At 41.7% G+C, this 22,100-nt stretch overlaps 1 protein-coding gene across 3 annotated transcripts; it reads left to right on the top strand.

Annotated features, from left to right (window-relative positions):
* The first annotated feature begins 4,165 nt into the window (after positions 1-4,165).
* C1GALT1 (core 1 synthase, glycoprotein-N-acetylgalactosamine 3-beta-galactosyltransferase 1) lies at positions 4,166-21,845 on the top strand. 3 transcript variants are annotated; one of them, XM_064444561.1, is made up of 5 exons: positions 4,981-5,124; positions 7,036-7,193; positions 12,312-12,551; positions 14,274-14,941; positions 17,338-21,845. In XM_064444561.1, the coding sequence occupies exons 3-5, from the start codon at positions 12,329-12,331 to the stop codon at positions 17,545-17,547; spliced, it is 1,101 nt and encodes a 366-aa protein (XP_064300631.1). In that variant the 5' UTR covers positions 4,981-5,124; positions 7,036-7,193; positions 12,312-12,328; the 3' UTR covers positions 17,548-21,845. The 3 variants fall into 3 exon arrangements, with proteins under 3 accessions (XP_064300630.1, XP_064300633.1, XP_064300631.1); XM_064444560.1 differs by lacking the exons at positions 4,981-5,124; positions 7,036-7,193 and adding an exon at positions 4,166-4,270; XM_064444563.1 differs by lacking the exon at positions 7,036-7,193 and having other exon boundaries at positions 4,980-5,124.
* Positions 21,846-22,100: the final 255 nt, after the last annotated feature.

Genomic DNA, 22,100 nt, shown 5'->3' with positions numbered 1-22,100 from the left:
CCTCAAGCTGTTCTGAAATGCATCTCTTTTATTAGAGATTTTATTATTAGAGAATTTATTTTACTGTTATTGTAGGATTTGACAGAGAAAATACTTGCTCGCCCTGGCTAACTCTTAAGTTGCATGCATATGTAAAATAAACGTAAATATATTTATCTATACAGAAATATATCAGTAACAAGAATAAAGAGATATATATTTTTCTTAAGTGCTTGAAGTAGGTTTTGCAAGGCCATGTCTACAAACAAATCGAGGCCAGAAAGTAAATTCAGGTATGGGAGGTTGACTAATTATTAGCGCACTCATCGGTGTGATTTATGTTCTGGCCAAGTAGCATTCCTTGAGAAAAACTCTGGGCAATGTTTACGGAGTAACACTTGCCAAGAGCTATTTCTAAAGAGCAGTACAGACAGCACTGAGGTTTCAGTCCATCCACAGTGCAGCCCTCCAAGGAAATCCCAGCAGAATTCCTAACCCATCAGCGCTCCTGCCTGCCTTCCCACCACATCCCACAGCGCTGAAAATGAGTGTCGTTTTCTCAGTTTCATGATAGGAAAATCTCATTCCGGTGGGCTCTGACACAGCCCTTAACTTACTTTGAACTCAAAAATTGTAAAATAATTACGCCAAAGAATGGTCCCTGGCACTGTTTCATCCATAGAAATATGGATGTAGCCCTGAGGAATCTGAAGTAGCCTTTGGGGCACATCTGTAAGCAGGATAGAAACATCATGGGCAGTGCTTTTCTTGCAGAATTTACAGAATGATAGCTTATTACATTTTGTCTGATATTTCCAATCAAAATACAAAGACATTTAATATTCTTTAATCTCAGTAATGAACAAACCCCCTTTACTTCAAATTGTTTTAAAGTGCTATTTAAAATATTACATTTTTAGCAAACTCCAGTAATTAATTTCTGATTCTGCCACTCAAAATGTATTACTCAAGTTTTTGGCATACGCTGAGAACTAATCTGCAAGATATCAATGGCTTAAGTTGATTATTTGTTGCAAGCAGATCTTATTAACAGAAGTGTAGAGACGGTACATTGGTTAAACGCAGACAGTACTTCTAACTTAACAGATCAGGAATGTGTATTCTTACGTGGCAATTCCACTATTGTTTGTGCAAGACATACAGTGGGGAGAGTTCCGTATCGTAACAGGATGTCAGACTTTCAGCCAGTTGGTGTTCTTACCAGTAAAAGGAAGGTGGGGTACTTCTTTATTATATTATAATCTGCTTCATCTCACAGAGTCATCAAACAGATTAGATTAAATAAGGTAAATTAGCTCTACAGCTCTGTATATGGTTCTGACTGTTCCAGGACACCACAGCACCACATCAGTGTGTTCTGTCCCACGTTAAGTTGGCAAAGGTGTGGTGGTAAATTGAAATTCCATTCACTTTCCTAAAGGCCTTTGCTCTACTCTAGGAATTAGGGTAGGCATGGGTAATACTCGTGCTTGACCTGGTCCAGTGTGCCTGCAGCTGCAATTTGTGGACCCACCAGGTGACACAGATTGGGTAATAAGTTCTTTGGAGATGAATGGTCTCACTGAATCTGAGCAGTCAAGTCAGTGGGACTGTTTAATAAATCATATTAAGCAAATAAGGCATTACATTTAATCTGGTTGTCTGTTTGAACAAACAGGAGTGAACAGAGAACAAAAAGTAGCTTTCAGTCCAAATATATGGAAATTACTCGTTCAGATATATTTTCACAGTCTTGCTGATGATCCCTGAAAGTAATGGCATAAACAGAGTCAAGATAAGACAATCTGAACAAAATGTTAAGAAAACAAAATAATTATGAATGGAAGTATCTAGAATTTGATATGGTAAAGCTGGTTCCTGGTCAGCTATTAGCATGTAGAAAGCTGCTTACAGAAGGAAATCACAGTTTCAACGCAGATATTTATTAAATACCCAATTACATATTTAAATGTTATGTGTGTAGTTGATGACTTGCCAAATCACAGAGCCTCACAACAGCTGTAGCATTTGACCTTCTGCCTTAACTATATATCAGCGTTCTTCTTTAGAAACCTGTATTCTCAGACTCCCTTGCATGGAAATGGAGAGCTGAGAGCAGTAGCTGATCTGTGGGTGGGCTTTTATGGCAGGCACGTACTCTGGAGTGCTGTCCTGAAGGCTTAGGGGTGAAGATACCCAGCCAGGTAGCTCATGAAGACCTTCTTAGTGACAATTAAAGGGATTAGGGGCCTGCTACCCTGCTTTTGCCCTGCACCTTTTTGAAGCATGTGGGAAACAGCCTTTATGTCAAATATGGCTAGTCCTCCTTGGTAGGGAATGATCTTATTCTTCCATATAGACCAAATTGATTTATTTTTAAATTAAATTTCTAACAATTTAATTTCCCTCTCATTTGTTCCCAGCCACACATGCCAGAAGGTAAGTGATGTGACTCTCATTGCCATATTACCACTGTGTCCTCCATCACTGCTGGGCTTTCTCAGTGGCACAGGAGAGTCTCCTGTGGAAGTAGCACATTTCTATAGAGAGGGACTGTGGTCAAGCTGATCTGCACGCCCTACAAGCAAGAGAGAGCACGAGGCCTGCCCCCCTTCCCGACCCAAGCAAGAGAATGGTTTTCCCTCTGCATAACCACCCAGAGGCAGTTATTGAAAGCAGCACTGCACAGCAGGAGGTGTGGAAGTGTAGTTGCTACCGCTGCACATGCAGGGCAGCCTCTTGGATGGGCACATCCCCTCACTCCGAACTGACAGGGATTGCTCATCTCTCCCCAAGTAAAACAAAACCTGCTTGTACATGTGGTATGTAAATATCTCCATAAAACATTAAACAGCCATTATGACATGGCCAAACCAGTCACATTTGTTAAAGCAAACACCATGTACGCCAATACTAATAAGCAAGCCATGAGTGACTTTTACTAAATTACAGTACCTTCCACTTTCTCTCTTTGACATTTTCCTTTCAAACTAGCCTAAGAAAGAGTGAAACAGCTCAACAAACGTGTCAGTATGTAACACTGTAGCACTTCATGCATACATATACACGTATGCAATATACACGTCCTTGACAGTAGAACTGCCACGATGCAAGACCAGGCCTTAGAGTTGGCCCAGCAAAATGAAGTCTCAACTCAATCACACTGCGTTATCTGCAATACGAGGCATTTAAAAAAACTTCACTTAACCTATTTCAGAATTTTAAGGTATGCCCTGGACACAGGTAGGCAGAGTCCTACCAAAATTAGGGGGGGGAAGGTAGGAAATAAGAAGGCAGATAGCTGTTTTTTCAGCCACCTTTACAGTTTCCATTGTCTTTGTTGTTGTTTATAGTTTAATTTCTTAATGCCAAAGCTTCACCCGTACAACAAATGTGCTCACCTCGCTTCTGCCCTTTCTTCTATGGTGAAACTAGCTCAAGGAGGTACCGTTGACCAGGTTGCTTGTAATTTCTATTTTAAGGGGGCAGCAAACTGTGTGACAGGGCAGGAATGAAAAACTATGACCTGGAACCATATGGAACACAGGAGCTTCTTAAACCAGTACAAAAGCAAGCGTCTCCTGAATGACCAGTCATCCAGAAAAAAATAACTAAAAACAGAGGAGGAAAAGGCACATCTCCAAAGGGGTAATTGTTTCAGAGAGAGAAGAGGCAGAAAGCAAATGTACAGCTCTGTAGCCATGAAGAGGCAAAACTATGGTTTGGACTGAATCCCTGGACAGGCTGGGGAAAGGACTGAGAACCACAGGCCAGGAGGAGATACAGTGGGACATCAGGAGCCGTGTGTCCAATGGCCTCCATGTACAGAAACACTAGCAGCCCGCGGCACGGACCAGTTCTTGTTTCCACACATCTGCACCCCAGTTCTTTTAAAAAAACCCCAAACCCCTCTATTAACTGCAAAGCTTTGTTAACTACCCACAGTTTGCAAAATGCCATCCTTCGATTACATTGTAATGTAAAACACCTTTTACATCTATAATCCCTCTTCATATTTAATAGATTTTTCCTAAGGAAAGATATTAAGACAGAAACGTCACAGATGTTAAAAAGGTAGGCAGCATTAGCACGGGGAGATAAGGAATGATTTCGGAGGGCTCAGTTACCTAGCAACGTCCCTTGCAGTTGCCTAATGGTATTTTGGAAGTGCAGAGGCTCCAGACGGGCTGAAGCGAAGGGAGTGAGGCGCTGGAAGGTAGCGGAGCTCCGCGGCCCGCCCTGAGCACACGGCACAGCTGCCTTCAGGCAACATCGGGCAGACAAGAGCAAGGTAACGCGATGAAAGGGCGGAGGAGCAGCCCTGCCCGCCGCACTGCTTTCCCAAACGTCCCCGAAGAAGAGGCAGCACCGCCAAAATACCTCACCGCTTACGAGCCTTTAGGTGGTCAAGGGGAGGCGATGCTCGCCCCTCTCCGGCCTGAGCCATTTCCACCCCACCGCCGCCCGCTATGCCTCACAGCCCCGTGCGGCAGCCGAGCCGGCCCCAGCCCCCTCCACCGCGCTGCAGCTCCAGCCCGGGGCACCGGCCTTCGCCCGCCGCCTCCCCACACGGGGGGCGCGGGCTCCACTCGCGGCCTGCCCGGCGTCGTGACCGTGATCCCAGCGGGCAAGCGGGGGGAAGGAAAGGAGGGGCAGGATAGAGTCCCATCCCCACGCGTGGTTCCGCGCTGGGGGTGCCATGGCCGCCTCCCCTCCCCCGTTCCCGGGAGCGCGCGGGGATAACCGAGCTGCCACGCGGCAGGCGAGGGTTAAAGGCGCGTGCCAGGCCGGCCACGCCTCCCGGCGCTCGCCACCCAATGAGCAGGCGGCGGGGCGGGGCGCGGCGGCGGGATGGTGGCGCCGGTGGTGGTGGTGGTGCGGGGCGGGGCGATGGCCTCCCCTGCGCGCGGCCCAGGGCTGCTTGCGGGCCGCGCGGCTGAGCGCGCGCCGGGCCCTGCCGGCCGCTGAGCTGAGCTGAGCTGAGGTGAGGCGGTGAGGGGCGGGCGGCGGCGGCAGCAGCAGCAGCGCTGAGGGGGCGGCGGCGGCGGGCCCTGGGCCCCGATCCGGCCTGGCCCGGCCAGACGCTGGGGGCGAGGAGAGAGTCCCGAAAGCAGCCCCTCGTCTGGGGAGGCGACGTGAAGGAAGGTGCCTCCCTGCGGTAACGGGGCAGGAGGAGGTGGCCGGGGCGGTGTGTGTGTCCCCGGTGGCGAGAAGGGTGCCCGCGGGAGCCGCGGTTGAGGGGGCAGCAGGTGCCTGGCTGCCCGCCTGGGGAGGAAGGAGGGGCTCGGGGAAGGGTCTGCTTGGAAGGCGGCGAGTCTCTCGGAGCCCCGGCGGAGGGAGCAAGGTGCCTCCCGGGGGCGGGGCGGGGGGGCTGGGTGGGGGTGAGGATGTTGCTCGCTGCTCCCTGCTCCCTACTCATCCGCCTTCAGTGCCTTGTAACGGGGACTTCCTGGACTGACGTCGCAGTTCGCTTTAGTAAGAACTAGGTTAGCAGAGGTCTAGAAAGCCACGCTTTGGATATGGTAACTTGTTGCTGAATGAGGGTGTCAGCCTTTGGAATGAGGAAGGAGATTACCAAAATCTTTTTTCCCCTCTCACCTGCGCTGTCGATTGTTGCACATCTCGCTTCAGTGCTGTTGTTGTCCACCTGTACCAAAATACCTTGCTTTTGTTGTCTGTATTTTTGGGTAGAACAAGAGTTTTTTATGGAAAAAGTTCCTTTCCAAGGAAATGCTTATAACGTTAGATTTTTCTTGTAAAAAGTAAAATATTTTTGAAAGTGAAAAATATAATCTGTGCTTAGTTGATAGGAAACTGCAGCAGTTCAAAGTAATCCTTGGTGCAGGCGACATTGGCAAGTGTACAACTGTTTTGCATATAGCTTCATTTTAGAAGCATTTGAATATGTATGTATAAAGCTTCTAGAAATAATGGGCCTTAGTAAGCAGAAGACCTTTCTTGGGTGTTGCACAACTAACTACGTCTTCTACATTTTGACTTTAATTGTTCTGATGTTATTTGACTGTTAAGGACACGGTAGTAGAGATCAATTTCATTGCTAATTATGTAGCCCTCAATTGACATTTACATTCTGTTTTGTTCTGAGACCCCAGAGCTTCCCCCTCACTTTGTAAGTAAGGGATGCAGGGAAGAGCCAGCTGTGTGTGTAGGCTAGCCATATTTCTCATTATGAGAAATAATGAATTATTCTTATTTCTCATAATCTTAAAGTGATTATGGTGGGATGAAACACCTACAAAAATACCAAGGGGTATATCCTGCATTCTGTAAATTGCAAAATCCCAGATTTGATATTTTTTTTTGTTGAATGTGTTTCCTTTTGAAACACGTTCAAGAAGTTATATGGTCCGAGTTTCCTTAGAAACATTAATTTGAAACGTGGTTGGGTTTTGGTTTGTTGGTTGGTTTTTTTTTTGAGGGGTGGGGATGGGGCAAGCTGCAGTATCATATGTTCCTAGTACATGGGGATTCCCTAAATTTGCTTTGGCTTAGGAAGGTGACCTTTACCCTTGTTGGAACAGGTAGTAGAGTGAGAAAGTATTTTAGATTAATGTGTCAAAAGGCTCATCATGAGGACCGCACAGAGGCACAGCGGAGGCGGGGGGGGGACGGACACCCTGTTAATCTCATCAGAGGAAGCAGCCCCTGGTTCTGCCACTGGAGAGCCGTTAGCCCCATCGCTCAGGTGTGACACACGTTAAGATAAGTCAACAGAAAAGCTCTCTGGAACAGCTAACAGGATTGAGGGGGGTAACTCCCTACGGAGTATGGGACATATTATGGGATGAAGGAGAAGAGCATCTTCTGACTGTACAAAACTACTTATGGGATGCTTAGGGAAGGGACTAAAGGGAGGGAACAAGGTGGTTTGAGGAGGAACAAGTATGGAAAAATAGAAGGATAAGGGGATAAAGGGCCTGGTCAACTGTAAACAAGTGGCTGATCAGCATGTTTGGCCACGCCCTGTGCCAGATTACCTCAGTCTGATGTCTTTTCTCATTAATTTCCATTTCTAAATGTTTTCCTGGATGAGAGGACTCTATGCTCTATTCATTCATGTGTGCATACTGAGGTCAAAGTGCCAGCCACTGGAGCAGCAGCAGAAGTTATAGGGACCTCTGTGTCTGGTGTACCAGCAACTGGAGAGACGGGAGCGAGTGAGGATCTAAATGCCAGCAACTGGAGTGGAGACCGTAAGTCATAGAGTCTTGTGTGTCTGGAGTGCTGGTAAATGGGGAGACCAGAGTGCATGCAGAGTGCATGTTGTCTTGGCAAGTATGCCAGAGTGTGGTTGCTAGTGAATGTCATGCAGGGCTAGCGAGTGAGTAGGGTCGGAGGCTTGGGAGCTAGGTTTTGAGGCAGCTGTAAGTGTGGGACAGATACTAGTGAGATCAGAGGTTCTTCATTTTGGCAGTATGAGAGTCCAGGAGGTCCGAGCCAGCTGCTAGAGGGACTGTAAGATCTGGGGGTTGTTTTGGAGGCTCATTTGCATGTGTCTCTGAGCAAGGCAACTGGAGACAAAAGGATTCAAGTTACTGAGCAGGCTGAATGTCTAAGGCCATTTCCTGGGGATCAGAGTATGACTGTGGGGAGCTTGGGTCTGTACCAGCAGCTGGAGTGGGGCTCTGGGGAGGCAGAGGACCTGGGGTTCGTTCCCAGTCAGACTGAGTGTTTGAGGCCAGTTACTGGAGGGACCCACATTGCATCTTTGTGTATATTCCCCACTAATGGACTTTTGTCCTGGTCAGCCAGGGAGAGGAGCAGCATAAGGCCAGACCAAGTTTGTGTTCGCATGAACACTGTTTTTAGCTGTATTGATCTATATGGTCAGCCATGTGTATATGCACATTTGCGTGTGCAAGTATGGGAATACATCCTCAGCCTTGCCGCTGGCTGGACCTGAGGATGTGGAGTTGCAGCACCCTTGTCCCCATTGGGCTGCCAGGTTCACAGAAAGTGATCTTGGGCACAGTTAGTGGGCAGCCGCTAACAGAAAAAGTAAACTTTCTGTGTAAGTTTGAAGATGCAGAAAACATTGGCTCACAAAACTTAAATTTGGAGCCAGGTCTACAATGACTGCTAAGTTGTGACAGAATTTTAAAGCATTTGTTGGACTGGTTGATGTGAGTAGGACTACCTACATGAATATCGAAATGGATATATTTGTTTAAGCTGCCATGATAGAGCAGTAGAGCATAAATTAAATTTAAACCTAGGCTTCTGTTGTAGATGGCTTTTAAAATAATGTCATTTTTTGAACTAGAGAAGTAAAAACAGAAATAGAAATAAAAATGGGAATCTTTTAGTGACCTGGTAGGTTTTGCACTTACCTTTTTCCTCTCTGTATGTCACAGAATCGTAGCATCACAGAATAGTTTGGGTTGGAAGAGACCTTTAAAGATCATCTAGTCCAAACACCTGCCATGGGCAGGGGCATCTTTCACTAGATCAGGTTGCTCAAAGCCCCATCCAGCCTGACCTTGACCACTTAAATGTTTTACATGTCTTGCCCTGTATAGAAAAGAATGTCAGCAGAGCCTGAGTGGGCATGCTTATCATAAGAACTGACCTTCCTTTTAGACATTTTCTTGTTCTAGTTTAATTAAGTTATTTTTTGCTGGCAAGTTGAAAAGACTCCACTTACGTCAAATATCAAGATATTATTAAAAAAAAAGTCCTGTTTACTGATGGAGTTGATAAACATATGGTTACACACAGATGTATACAGTGGTCCAGTCTGTTGATATAAAATTGATAAATGATGAGCAGATTATTTTAGATTGAAAACAGTAACTAGAGGCATTTCCTATCAAGTATGAAGTACAGCTTCAGCATCTGTCCCTACCTGCTCCCAGAAATCTTCTTTGCTTGTGGAATACTGCTGAATCAACTCCTGATTTCCAAATGTGATGAATGCACTTTTTTATCTTTTAACATTTCCAGTACACTTAAAGTTTTTTCTAAAAAAATCTAACTTAACATAATTCCCTAATAAGCAGCAGTTATTTCCAAGTGATTTTCTTTTTTTCTCTCCAAGCAAGAGTAATTTTAACAGCTGCTAGAGCAGATAATGGAAATTGTATGGCAAAGAGACACCTAATATTGAGAAGTGGAACAATGGAGACTTTTTCTTCTAGAACATGCTGTAGCTATGCCGTGTGCATGTATGAAGTTTTATTTTTCCCCTTTTTAATATGCTTAAGGAAGGCATTGATTTATTCTGGCCCTTTCCCTTTGTGTATTGCAAATTTTGATGGGAGTTTGTGGCGATAGATGGGGAAAGTGAAAACTAACAAAAAAATATAGTATATTTAGTACAGTACTTTGTACTGAAAAGTATCTTTTCACTGTCATGGGCTGCTTGGGCGTATTGGCTTTAAATGTTTGGGGTTTTTTTGCCTCTTTTTTTGTATTTCTCCTTTATCAATTTTATACTTTAAGATGTGATTTCTAGAGGCAATTGTTAGTCTTCACCAAGATGTAGCACTGAATTGAGGGAAGACAGGCTGTGGACATTAACTGCCTGGACTATAGCAAAGCCTTTGACACTGTCTCCCACAGCATCGTCCTAGAGAAGGTGGCGGCTCATGGCTTGGACTGGTGTACTCTTTGCTGGGTAAAAAACTGGCTGGATGGCCAAGCCCAGAGAGTTCTGGTGGATGGAGCTAAATCCAGTTGGTGGACGGTCACGAGCAGGGTTCCTCAGGTCTCAGCGCTGGGGCTGGTCTTGTTTAATATCTTTATCAATGATCTGGATGAGGAGATCGAGTGCACCCTCAGTAAGTTTGCAGATGACACCAAGTTGGGCAGGAGTGTTGATCCGCTGGAGGGCAGGAAGGCTCTGCAGAGGGATCTGGACAGGCTGGATCGATGGGCCGAGGCCAGTTGTATGATATTTAACAAGGCCAAGTGCTGGGTCCTGCACTTGGGTCACAACAACCCCCATGCAACACTCCAGGCTTGGGGAGGAGTGGCTGGAGAGCTGCTTGCAGGAAAAGGACAAGGAGGTGCTGGTTGACAGCTGGCTGAACATGAGCCATCAGTGTGCCCAGGTGGCCAAGAAGGCCAACAGCATCCTGGCTTGCATCAGGAATAGTGTGGCCAGCAGGAGCAGGGAAGTGATGGTGCCCCTGTACTCGGCACTGGTGAGGCTGCACCGTGAGTACTGTGTTTGGTTTTGGGCCCCTCAGTACAAGAAGGACATTGAGTTGCTGGAGCATGTCCAGAGAAGGTCAACAAAGCTGGTGAAGGGTCTGGAGAACGTGTCTTACAAGGAGTGGCTGTGGAAACTGGGTTGGTTTGGTCTGGAGAAGAGGAGGCTGAGGGGAGACCTTGTCACTCTCCACAACTACCTGAAAGGAGGTTGTGGCAAGGTGGGTGTTTGTCTCTTTTCCCAAGTAAGAAGCCATAGGGCAAGGGGAAACAGCTTCAAGTTGTGTCAGGGGAGGTTTAGATTGTATATTAGGAAAAATTTCTTTACTGAAAGAGTGGTCAGGCATTGGAATAGGCTGCCCAGGGAGGTGGTAGAGTCACCACCCCTGGAGGTATTTAGAAGATGTGTAGATGTGGCACTTCAGGGCATGGTTTAGGAGACGTGGTAGTGTTGGGTTGATGGTTGGACTTGATGATCCAAGAGCTCTTTTCTAATCTTAATGATTCTATGATTAAAAATCATGTGATTTTTTCATATTAAAGAACTACAGCTCCTTATCATCCACAGTTATAATTATGTGAATTTTATACAACCTTTAAGTTTCTTGATTTTTATTTTGTGCTTCGTATTTCCAGTTTTCTTTCCTTTTCCTAGCAATGTGGAAAGAAAAACATATCACGTTAGAGCTGTTTTGCTCTCAATTGATCTAGACCTGCATGTGTGCAGTAAGTTTGATGATTTCTGAGAGTGCCAGCCTAACAATGTGTATACTTGCTTTCTGTCCTCTCTGCTCTCCCTTCAGGAGAGCGCTCAGTCAGACAGAAAGCTGGTGGTTGGAGCACATGATGCTGCAGAGTGATTCATGCAGCTTGTTTGGGGACAGTCTTTTTCCAATAGGCTCTGCACAGCCAATGAGAGAATTGGGTGCAGGCCAAATGAGTTGTTCTGGTGGTTGCAGCTCTTTTCTGATCGATGGTTTTCATCAGTGCTCTGTTCATTCCATAATTTTCTTTCTTTGTCTCCCTAACTAAATTGGGTTCTGCCCATTGACATTAAGAATGACCCTAATGGAGGGAACATCATTGACTTGTTTATAAGGCTCTGCTTTGAATCCAGTATATGTTTAACAGTCAATATTTTTATAGTTTAGTCATGAATTATTAGAAAATATCTCAACCCTTTGCAAAGATGGAAAGGCCTCTGGCCTCAACAGCCTGAAATTGTTTTGCAGGTGTTTAACATATGAAAATTCACACTTGTTTTGGATGTATAAAGCTCATTTTATGCAGGCGTAGATGCTGGTTTTGTTTAATTTTATAAAAACAGTCAGCCAAGTCCTTTAGCTTTTGAGGACCAAGGGTATGGGTGAAGTGAAGAGATTTATTACTGAAATACAAGGTTTTTGATATGTAAAAGAAAGCTTGAGGCTGATGCATTTTCTTCTCCTCTTCCTCCAAATGCCTTTTAAAAACTGAGGTTTCTTTATGAAAATTCAAATGATGTCCTATTTTTTCTTCTGAAAGTTGCTCAGCACTTCCTAAGAGCGGAAGGAAAACTGCCCTACTTTGAGAGTAGATTTTCTTTATAACTCTTCTAGAATCTGCTTGTGTTTGACATTTTTAAAAGAATTCCTGTAATATACCTACTCCTGGAGTTTAAGTACATCTCATTACTACATTGTATCTTAGGCTGTAGATTGCCTTCGATCATCATCTTTTAGCTCCATAAAAGACTTCGGTATTACATTTTGATGTACATCTGGCATGAAGAGAATAAAGAAGTGACCATATCTTACAATTTTAGAATTAAGATATTGATCTTTAAATTTATACATTCTTGTATAAATATTGTAATATAAAATTAATTTTTTTTAATGTACAGTCACTATTCTGAGTTATGACTGCCCTTTATAATTTTAAGCTAGAGAATATATGATAGGCCTTTTGCACTAAATTTGTCAGTGGTTGTACAATTTTATATGAATATTTGCATTGCTCTTGTACTTAAACTTCCACGCAAGCCCAGGGGAGCTGAATCTGAGCTAGAACCAAGATCTCTACTTCGTTAGATTTGGTCATTGATTTCTTCCTGTAGTTTTAGATTAATTTCTGTGCTAAGAGGCTTTAAGCTTAATGTATTTTTCATTTGGTTTTGACAGTGTATTACCTTCAGGAGATGGCCACTTCTAAGTCCTTGATGAACCTTCTAACCTTCACTTTTGGATCAGCAATAGGATTTTTCGTATGCTATCTTCTCTTTAGCCTTATACTAGAAGAACAGGTTAAGATCCAGCCTCATATCCTTCACAATGATCCACATGGTCAACACTCGGCAGATACCGATAACAATCAGCTGCAAGGACAAATGAATTTCAATGCAGACTCTGGACAGCATAAAGGTATTTTGTTACGCCTGACTAATTATGCAATGTCCTTTTCATGCATTGCTAAATGTTGCTTTCCTCTGGCAAGAGTTGGTATGAACCCTTTCCTTTTGCTTTCCCCACGTTCAGGTTGTATCTAAGTAAACTTTGTTGTCCTGAGCTTACTGAATGGTGGTTTTCTTTGTTTACATTTTTATTACAGTAGCGATTTTTTTACTTAGACCCAACTGGTCATCCAGACTTGTTTGGAGCAGGAACTTCTCAAAATAACTAATGACAGTGCTATTAGCAAATGGTGGTTTTGCTAAGCAGATATATTTACTAGCATTGTAGATGTGGCTGAATTGATTTTTAGCTTTAGAAAGCTATTTTTGTACCAGTTCTAGCTTTCCTATCTAACCTCTTAGATAAAGCTGAAAAAACCAAAAGAAATTCACTTTTTGACATGATTAGTAAAACTTCGAATTGGGGCGAGCTGGGGAGCAGAGGGGTTCACTGTGGGCACTGGTGGCCAAGCTGATCATGCAGCAGTCCAAACTGCCGTTCGCAGTCCAAACCAGAGAAATCCTCTTGCACTCTGATTTTTTTTTTTATTTGTTGTTATTTTTTTTCCAAAGAAGTTAGACCCTCCTAATATTTCAGGCATACTTTTAAATTTGACACATCTCATTGCATAGTCCATTCTAAATCCTAAATACAGATAGTGTCCGAGTTGGGACAGTTTGGATGAGAAAAAATGCACATTAATGCGTTTGCTGAAGAAGTTAATAAGTAATTCACTATTTAAATGTATTTAAACTGTAAACTTTGTAAGACAAGTTTGTGAATGTTTCACAGATAATTGTAGAAAATGTTACAAAGAAATCTGATCTGTTGTTGCCTACAGTGTAAGCAGGAATATTTTAGGACCAGTTATGCAGATCTCACTCTCCATGGAATGTTCTTGTATGAGTTAAAATCACTCCATATGTATCAGGTGAAAAATGTTTCTTTGAGGGAAGAATGCTTTGGCAGCTTGGCAAACGTTATATTACACGCCTCAGATAAATTTATCTTATTTATTGTCTTGGATTGTCTGCAAACAAAAATATTTTAGCACAACAGTAAGACTAGTTTCATAGTATCCTAACTTAATATGATTTTTTTTTTTTTTTTACAGATAAGATTTAACTTGATTTGGTGATAAAGTCTTTCTTTCTGGCTTACCATCTGCTTTTTCCTTCAAAAATATGTTGCCATTTTAGAAATATTTATTAGGTTTTGTTAGTTAACATGAATATATATAACAGAGCTTATTAGCTTTTTGACCTTTCTCTGTTGTAATCATTAAGTTATGTTCATTGTGAATGGTGAAAATATTCAGCTTTTTAATTTTCATTGGTTCTCCAATACCATAAAGAAGTTGCCTCCAAACAGTTTTTATGTACAAATCAAGGCTTTTTATAAAGCCACACTTCCCTGAGCAGATATCCATTTTGATACGGCTCTTGTGCTCACCTTTATCCTGTGAAGTTGAAGTAGCTTTAAGAATTTTAGTTTCCTGGTTTTGGGAGTCTTGTTTGTTTTTCTTCCTAAATCTAACATTAATTTCATTAACTGGTACATGTGGAAGCAGATACCTCTTCTCCCTCTGCATGACTTTTCTGATCTAGAAACAGAATGTCTGGGGGGAGGTTGCTCTTATGTTTGTTTTGCAATCAAGTCTAATATTGTTTTGGAACTTTCCTCTTTTTTTAGATGAGAATAAAAATATCGCAGAGGGATTGTATCAGAAGGTGAAAATACTGTGTTGGGTCATGACTGGACCTCAAAATCTAGAAAAGAAAGCCAAGCATGTTAAGGCCACTTGGGCCCAACGTTGTAATAAAATACTTTTTATGAGCTCTGAGGAAAACAAAGACTTCCCGACTGTGGGCCTAGAAACCAAAGAAGGCAGGGACCAACTGTACTGGAAGACTATTAAAGCTTTTCAATACGTATATGACCATTATTTTGATGATGCTGATTGGTTTATGAAAGCAGATGATGATACGTATGTTATATTGGACAATTTGAGATGGCTTCTTTCAAAATACAGTCCTGAACAACCAATATACTTTGGAAGAAGGTTTAAACCTTATGTAAAACAGGGCTACATGAGCGGAGGAGCAGGATACGTTCTGAGCAAAGAAGCTCTGAAGAGATTTGTTGCTGCATTTAAAACAAACAAGTGCTCTCACAGTTCCTCAATTGAAGACCTGGCATTAGGAAAATGCATGGAGATCATTAATGTAGAAGCAGGAGATTCTAGGGATACAAGTGGTAGAGAAACCTTTCATCCCTTCGTTCCAGAACATCACTTAATCAGGGGATACCTACCAAAAACATTCTGGTATTGGAATTACAATTATTATCCTGCTGTAGAGGTAAGTCCTTAGGAATCTGGTACCCATTTTTTGAAGTATATCTAATGATGTGTAAGTTAGCAGCAGCTCAGTATATTTTAGAAAAGACAATTTTTTTGTGCTATCCCATGATATACCTGTGTGTAGATGTGTTAAATACAATAGTCATCAACTAGATGTTGATGCTAAGACCTTAATATTCCAGAAGAGCTAATGAGTTTTAAATTACTGTTGTGGTTTTGCTATGTTCTGTGGACAGCAAAAACTGATGAAACCTTTTTGACATGTTTGTCTAGTGTCACCAGTACTACCTTCGTTGCCAAGTTATCATCCTGTTTTGTTCCCTCGTATCTCACAGACAGTGTCCCTAGCTTCTCCAGCCACCCAAGTTCCAGTGTGCAGTGAGAAGCGAGACCAGCGTGGTTCACTCCAAGCTGTGTGTGCCGACTGTACAGAGCTGGGTCGAACAGTATGGCTTAGTTACAGTACAGCCCAGTGAAAGGGAAGGTGGTGCTGATACATCTTTATCTTCTATCCAACAGCAAACTTTGCATAAAACCTAAGAAATAGAAGTAGTTTTGAGACTTGCTCATGATTGTAGTTGGTTACCATTGGCTAAGAGATTCCCAGGTTATTTGGAGGGGCTGGTGGGTAACGGCATGCGTGAGTGTACTGCCCGCTAGTCCTTTTCCTATCAAATGGAGATGTGCTGCGATAGACTTATCACTGATAGCTGTGTGCAACGTCACCTGGCTCGAGCGCTGGTAGCTGCCCTGCCCTCGCTTTTTCATCGAAGGATGTTAAAACATACATGTAAATGAATTGCATTGAAAAGATTATAGAAGAATAAATGTCACCTAGAAGTGAAATAAAAGCATGACCCAAACAAGGAAATATGATCAGATTTCCTTGCGTAGTTGTACTGGACTCTTGTCTACCTTCTGCAGAAGTGGAGGCAAGCATGAGAGCTCGCAAAGCTATTTTTAATTTTTTTTTTTTTTTATCGTAGCAACAAAAATAACATTTACAAGCTGGAACGTTCTTACTGCAAGAACTTCAGGTTGTCCTTGACGTTCCACATCTGAAATCTCCAGTTTAACAAAAAAAAAAAAAAGAAAGAAGGGGGGGGCAGGAGCAGAGCGCTACTTGAAATTAAAGCAATCTGAAGGTATTCTGCATTGTAAACTTGAATGATCATGTAATCTGTGATGTGGCTTCTTTCTTAGGATTATAATCTCACTTTTAAAGGTATTATTTTTCAGCAAGCTTTGAGATCAGCATAAGTGGCCAAAATCAAGGATAGGATGTGGGATTTTTTACACACTAAAGCTGGAAAAATAAAATGCCTAGTTCTTCAGTAGACTTTTTTTCATTGCAAAGCCTCTATGTTTTTATATTTGTATTCAGTGACTAGAGCATTTCTGTATCTTAAAACAGCTATGATACTGTGTTTAGTGTGTCAGGATGCAGCACCTTTAGCTATGGCTGCAGTTCATGGGTGGCTGAGCTGTGGACAGTTACATCGGTAACTGACACAGTGGTGGCGGGGGTCCAGAATGGAAATGGCATATTTGATCCTGTGTTTGGATAGAGACTGCTACGTCTAGTATCAAAACCAAACTATGTTGGTCAAACTTAGTAAGTATTGAAAGAATAACAATTATATAACAGTTGTTCTCTTCAGTGTCTTTAAACGTTGACTCTTAGTTCCAATTAGAGATGGAATATTAGCAGCTCTGCAGTCAAGTCTGATGAATTCCACCCTCTCACCCCCCCAGCCAAACTACCTTCCAAACAATTGCTTTGAGAGCTGAATTTGAGCTGTAACGAATATGTTAACAATGATCTTTTAGCTGTTAAAAACGCTTAATAATGTCAATGAAATTAATAAACTAAAAAAAAAAGTTACAAAATGATTTATTACAATTTTCTACATGTCGGAAGTTAGATACCGAGAGTTTTGCCAAAATGTATGATGTGTGAATGCACACACACACAGGTGCTTGCATACGCACACACATATACTCTGGCATATATACTCTGGACGGATGCTGTTATGGATAACAAGCATGTATTGTTCATATATAAATATAATGCATTTAGACCTGCTTGCTGCTTCTTGGTTTTATTTAAACACCAACATGAAAAAGAATGGAAAAGCAAAAAACCTCTGACATTAATCACTGGCATGATTACAGAAGCAAAAGACTTTGTCTAGCTTTATTTTGGAAAGATGCTTTGGCAGATATGTCTGATACATCTTGCTTGCCTAACATCAAGTTTTGAAGTATATGAATGACTGATGATAGTGAATTTCTTACAATGAAGTCAAGTATGCGTTTGAATTCTCCCTGGATCTTTAATCCAGGGCATGCTTTGCAATTCTTGCTGATATTTTGACTTATTTCATATTGTAGGGTCCTGGATGCTGCTCCGATCTAGCAGTTTCATTCCACTACGTTGATTCCGTGACTATGTATCATTTGGAATATTTGATTTATCATCTCCGTCCATATGGGTATTTGTATCGGTACAATCCTGATTTGGCAAAGAATCCAGAAGAGCAGAGCAAAAATGAAGCACTGGAGGATAATCAAAAGTTAACGCAAAAGATTTCCGAGAATTAATTGGACTTTGAAGAAAACTAAAAGAAGCCAGTGCAATGAATAAGACTCTCCTCGAACTCCTGCATGAAGCTTGTGGACTGAAATTTCTCTTGGTGATTCTTATTTCAGAAATCACGTTGGCGGTTCCTTTCACTGTCTGTGTACAACAGAGTCTGGTGCTGGCTCTGACTGTTTGGGATGGCGTGACCTTGCAGCCCTACTCGTGAAGATTTGGGGCCCTAAAGCTGTGAAATAGGAGGTTGTTCTGGCACACTAATATCTGGAAGGATTTGTGTAAAAACACCATAGTAGATGGGTTCAGAGATAATCATACAGTATTCTTGTTCCTTTTTTGGTCTCTGTTTTCTTCCAGATGTTTTGTTAAGTCAATTCTAATATTAGAGATTGGATGTTGCACAGCCACATACTTCATGATGGCTTTCTCTTGTATTCTTAATGTCTTGAAGTTACTGTGTGTAACTTCCCCTATAAGGAAGGGAGAGGGGTGAAAATAGTGTCAAGTCTGCTTTGCCTTAACGACAGACTGGTTATTATGAATAGGCAGAGATCCACCCAAAGAGTAATCTGAATTGTTTCAGAAATGGAATTCACTGCTATGAATTATTTTTAAAATTTTTAAGTCTCTGTTGTACAAAACAATATGAAGTTGGATCACTACTGGTTTAGGGAGAAACCCAGAAGTAGTTAGTATTGTTTAAATTGCTGAGGTGATGCAAGCTGCTTACAGATTTGCCTGTGGCTTTTTTTTTTTAAATTATCCTATTGGTTGAAAGGATATAAAAATTAATCTCAGAATTTCTCAGCAAAAGGTAGATGCTTTTTGAAATAGAAGTCTCTCTTCCATCACATCTTCCATGTAAACCAGAGAGAGTAGTATCTTAGCAAAGTTAAAATGGCATTATAACAACTTGGGTTCAGCCAGTATTATAATTAGTTTGTTTCCATTTAATTTTCACACCACTATACTTTGAGATTGTGGAGTTAATTTATTCATTAAAATTTTACAGCTACAAACAAATCTTATTTTAAAACTGCAGCAAAGCCGATTTGACGGCATCCCTACACATTAGCTTATTTGGCTCAAGTACTTCATTTCACTTTTCTGAACACTTTTCCCTCACTTTTAAAATTTCTTCTGTATCTGCTTCTTGTTACCTTTTTCAGAAGAAAGTGTTATATACTCCTTATTTCACTCTTTTTGAAGCTGAAGTATATAGTTATTCAGGTAAGCCAGCCTGAATGCAGGAATCTTTCAAAGTGCATTAACTTTCTCCACTACTTTATGAGTATCTCTGCCTCTTAACTGAAAACACTTTCTTGGTGTGGAACAAAAATAGGTGTTTTAATTACTGAAAAATTTTCAGAGGCCAAGCCTATGTTTTATATAGTTACCATAAAACTTTCTTGTTTTCTCTTTTTCAAGTTGAGTGAGTAGCAGTATGGGGGATAGGGTTAAGCTTGACATGTAGTGCGCCTATTCCACGCTTGAACAAGAGTTTCTTCATCTTTTTGTCACTTTTCACCTTCATCATATTGATGAATTTGGACATAACCTAATTACCTCCAGTCATTGCTTTGGAAAGGGCACATACTGGTAGCAGACAGCCTTATTTACTGCTGCTGTCCTTCAGGATGTTCCTGGAAGAGGATGTTACCATGTAGTACTGGAATTTTTTTTCCAAAGGTAGTTCTTGTACAGATTGGGTTTCTATCTGTTGTCCAACCATAGAGTCTTGACTTTCTTTCTGACCATTGCTCTGCAGCATGATGGCAATTACTGAAATAGCTCATGGGCTTGAAATATTACATACATCTTGTCTGCCTGAATGTAGGCAGGGTTCATATATCGAGTGTTAGTTAAACAAATAGTTCCTGCAGGGTTAAATCTGTTGGTCTTTTATGAGCAAGACTGCCTCTGAAGTACTGAAAGGGACATGAGCTTTAGTTTATGTTAATTGACGTAAGTAGAAAATTATAACTGTATTTGTTTAAAAAAAGGAAAAGGTCTCTAGTTTGCTCTAGTCAGACGGATGCTTGTCCAGAGGAGAATATGTGGTACCATGCTGGGAGGTGCTTCCTTCTGTGAGCTAAATATTTACCCCATGTGCAACAAAAACCAAGAATATTGTGAAATCTGTATGGTACTGATAACTCCAGTGGCATTGTTCGAACATGGAATTAAAATTTTCTGGAATACTTAAGGAAGTTATTAAATGAGATCAAGGTCCCAGCTTAATCTCTTTGTAAATTCAGCCCATGTAGAAGACCTGCTGAACTACTGTACTGCTCCTTTATTACTGCGTTCTTCAGAAGTTCATCTGTGGGGATTTAAAGATTTTTCTTCCACAATGGGCAGAACTAATCTTGCCTATTTTCTGCAGAATTGTGTCCTATGTTTGCTCTGTGCTGCCCTGTGAAGTAACATAATTTTCTCTTCATGTTCCTGACTATCCTGTCTTTGGGTTTTCAATTCTATCGTGCATAAGTCTCAGCTGGACAAGAGGAGGCAGGTAGAGGTGCCTGAGCTCTGCACAGCTGTGGTTGCTGAGGTGGCAAGTCAAACCAGCCACTGCTGGGCTCGCAGTGAACCCTTTTCTCAGCAGCAGTTTTAATTCTCATCTGCTGCCCAGCTGTGCCTTGTGGGTTTAGCAGAGTGGGGCAGGAATGTCCCTTTCCACAAAACTTGCAGGACCTCAGAGGGAATGGAGAAAACCAGGAACAAGTTCCATTTATTGAGGAAATAAGGCTAAGAACGTAGTACTTTGATAAATAGGTGGCCTATCTGGAGAAATCAGAGCAGCCTTGTCTTCAAACATCCATTCTTGCTTTGTTTTTAAGTGTCCTTGCTCTTAGGCCTCTGAATCTGTTTCTTCTGCCTTTCTAACAGCACTGCAAAGAGATTACTTTTTTCCTTCCAGACAAGCTAGAGAAGTATTGGCTTTTACATTCTGTGATTTTAAGAGGACTGCAGTTCTCTGTAGAATTGTATTGCCATAACAATGAGCTGAAATAATTGGTTTGTATCTCACTCCCTTCAAAAGCTTCAGTGGACGAGGTTGGAATGTGAACAGTTAGTATAATTTTCATGTACAATATTACACTACTATTGGTCATTTGTTATTTCACTCTCAGGTCTTTGTGCTTTGAGAAAGTATTTATTGAGTTTGAGTATTTCTGCAGCCCAAGGAGACTGCTGTATTTCAGGTGGAAAGACCTTTGTGAAGCACAGCAGCGTAGGCTCTTGTAGGCTGTCCCGATTATTGCTCTGTGGCTTGACTTTGGTTTGTTTCTAAAAGAGGTTTCTTAATTTTATAAAACCTAAAAGCTTCTATTGGCACCATAGTGATTCAAATGACCCACCTAAAATTTTTGAACTGGTTTTCTGGAAATTACTAGGCAGCAGTTGTTTGCACTTGGATGTGGGAATGTCACTTAGTGTAACTGAGTAACGTTTTAGCCTGTGTTAAGTGGTTTTTAGCTCAGAATGAGAATGCCAAAAGTTACCTTCTGATCACCGTTCTTAATGAGAGGATGGTATTAATCTGTGTCTGCAGAAGACGACCGATTTTAATCTTTCATCCCCAGATAGTTCTGGTAGTCTATATTGGTCTTGTTGAAGAGGTTAAATGCTGGTCATGTTGGTGCCATCTCTCATTTCGTGGAAGCTCTTTTCCCAGTATGTTTTAACTTTAAGGACGCTTTCTCTGTTTTGCTTTGGTGGGCTATATATTAAAAATTGCTTTTTCTTCACATGTTGCCATTTGTTCTGTTACATTTCCAGAAGTATAAATTTTAGTGAATAGCTGAGAGACCTCTTAGAAGCAGTTTGCTACTAGAGCAAGGGGTTTTGTCTTGTACAACAGGAAGGTGCAGGTTATTTCTCTGATGTACCCACTACTGATGTTGGCAGCGCACGCACAGGCGAATTTAGATCCCTCAATCCAGGACCACTTGGAAAGGCAATTTTGACCTTTTTCTGTCAAGAAAAACTTCTGTGGAACTCCAAAAGTGTAATTTGCTTTGTTTTACCATATTGTATTTAAAATACTCCACAAATGTTATCAGTGCTCTAAAAGAAGTGAAGATTGCTGCTGGACAGTATGACCCGCTTGAATCCTGTGAATGTTTCACTCTGCAACTATAGGTAGTCGTGTCCCTAATGACAGGTGTAAGTTGGTGACTTGTCTGGAATGATCTCACCATAAGGATTTGTTTCTTAAATACCTTTTTTGAAGTGCCTTTGACCAATTTTTAGCATCAAAATTAAGTTGAGAATTGAATAAATAAGTTATCTTGTATATGGTGCATGTTTGTCTTCATTTACCTCTCCCGTATGCCAGTAGCAGAGCACAGCTAATAAAAACATTCTTCCTGTTTTTTCTTGGGTGGGTACAGGAAAGTCATTCTGCTATTGTATGCATGCTATTAAGAGATAGCAAAATACCTTGAAAACAAAGATGATTTTTCTTTTTAAGTGTAAAATTAATCATAATTGCTAGTGTTAGATTCACATAAGCGGGCTGTTGTTTCTGCGTTGTCCTGATTTTTCAGTG

The sequence above is a fragment of the Phalacrocorax carbo genome, chromosome 2, assembly GCF_963921805.1.
Source record: "Phalacrocorax carbo chromosome 2, bPhaCar2.1, whole genome shotgun sequence".
Classification (NCBI taxonomy): domain Eukaryota; kingdom Metazoa; phylum Chordata; class Aves; order Suliformes; family Phalacrocoracidae; genus Phalacrocorax; species Phalacrocorax carbo.
This window is presented reverse-complemented; position numbering and strand designations above follow the sequence as displayed.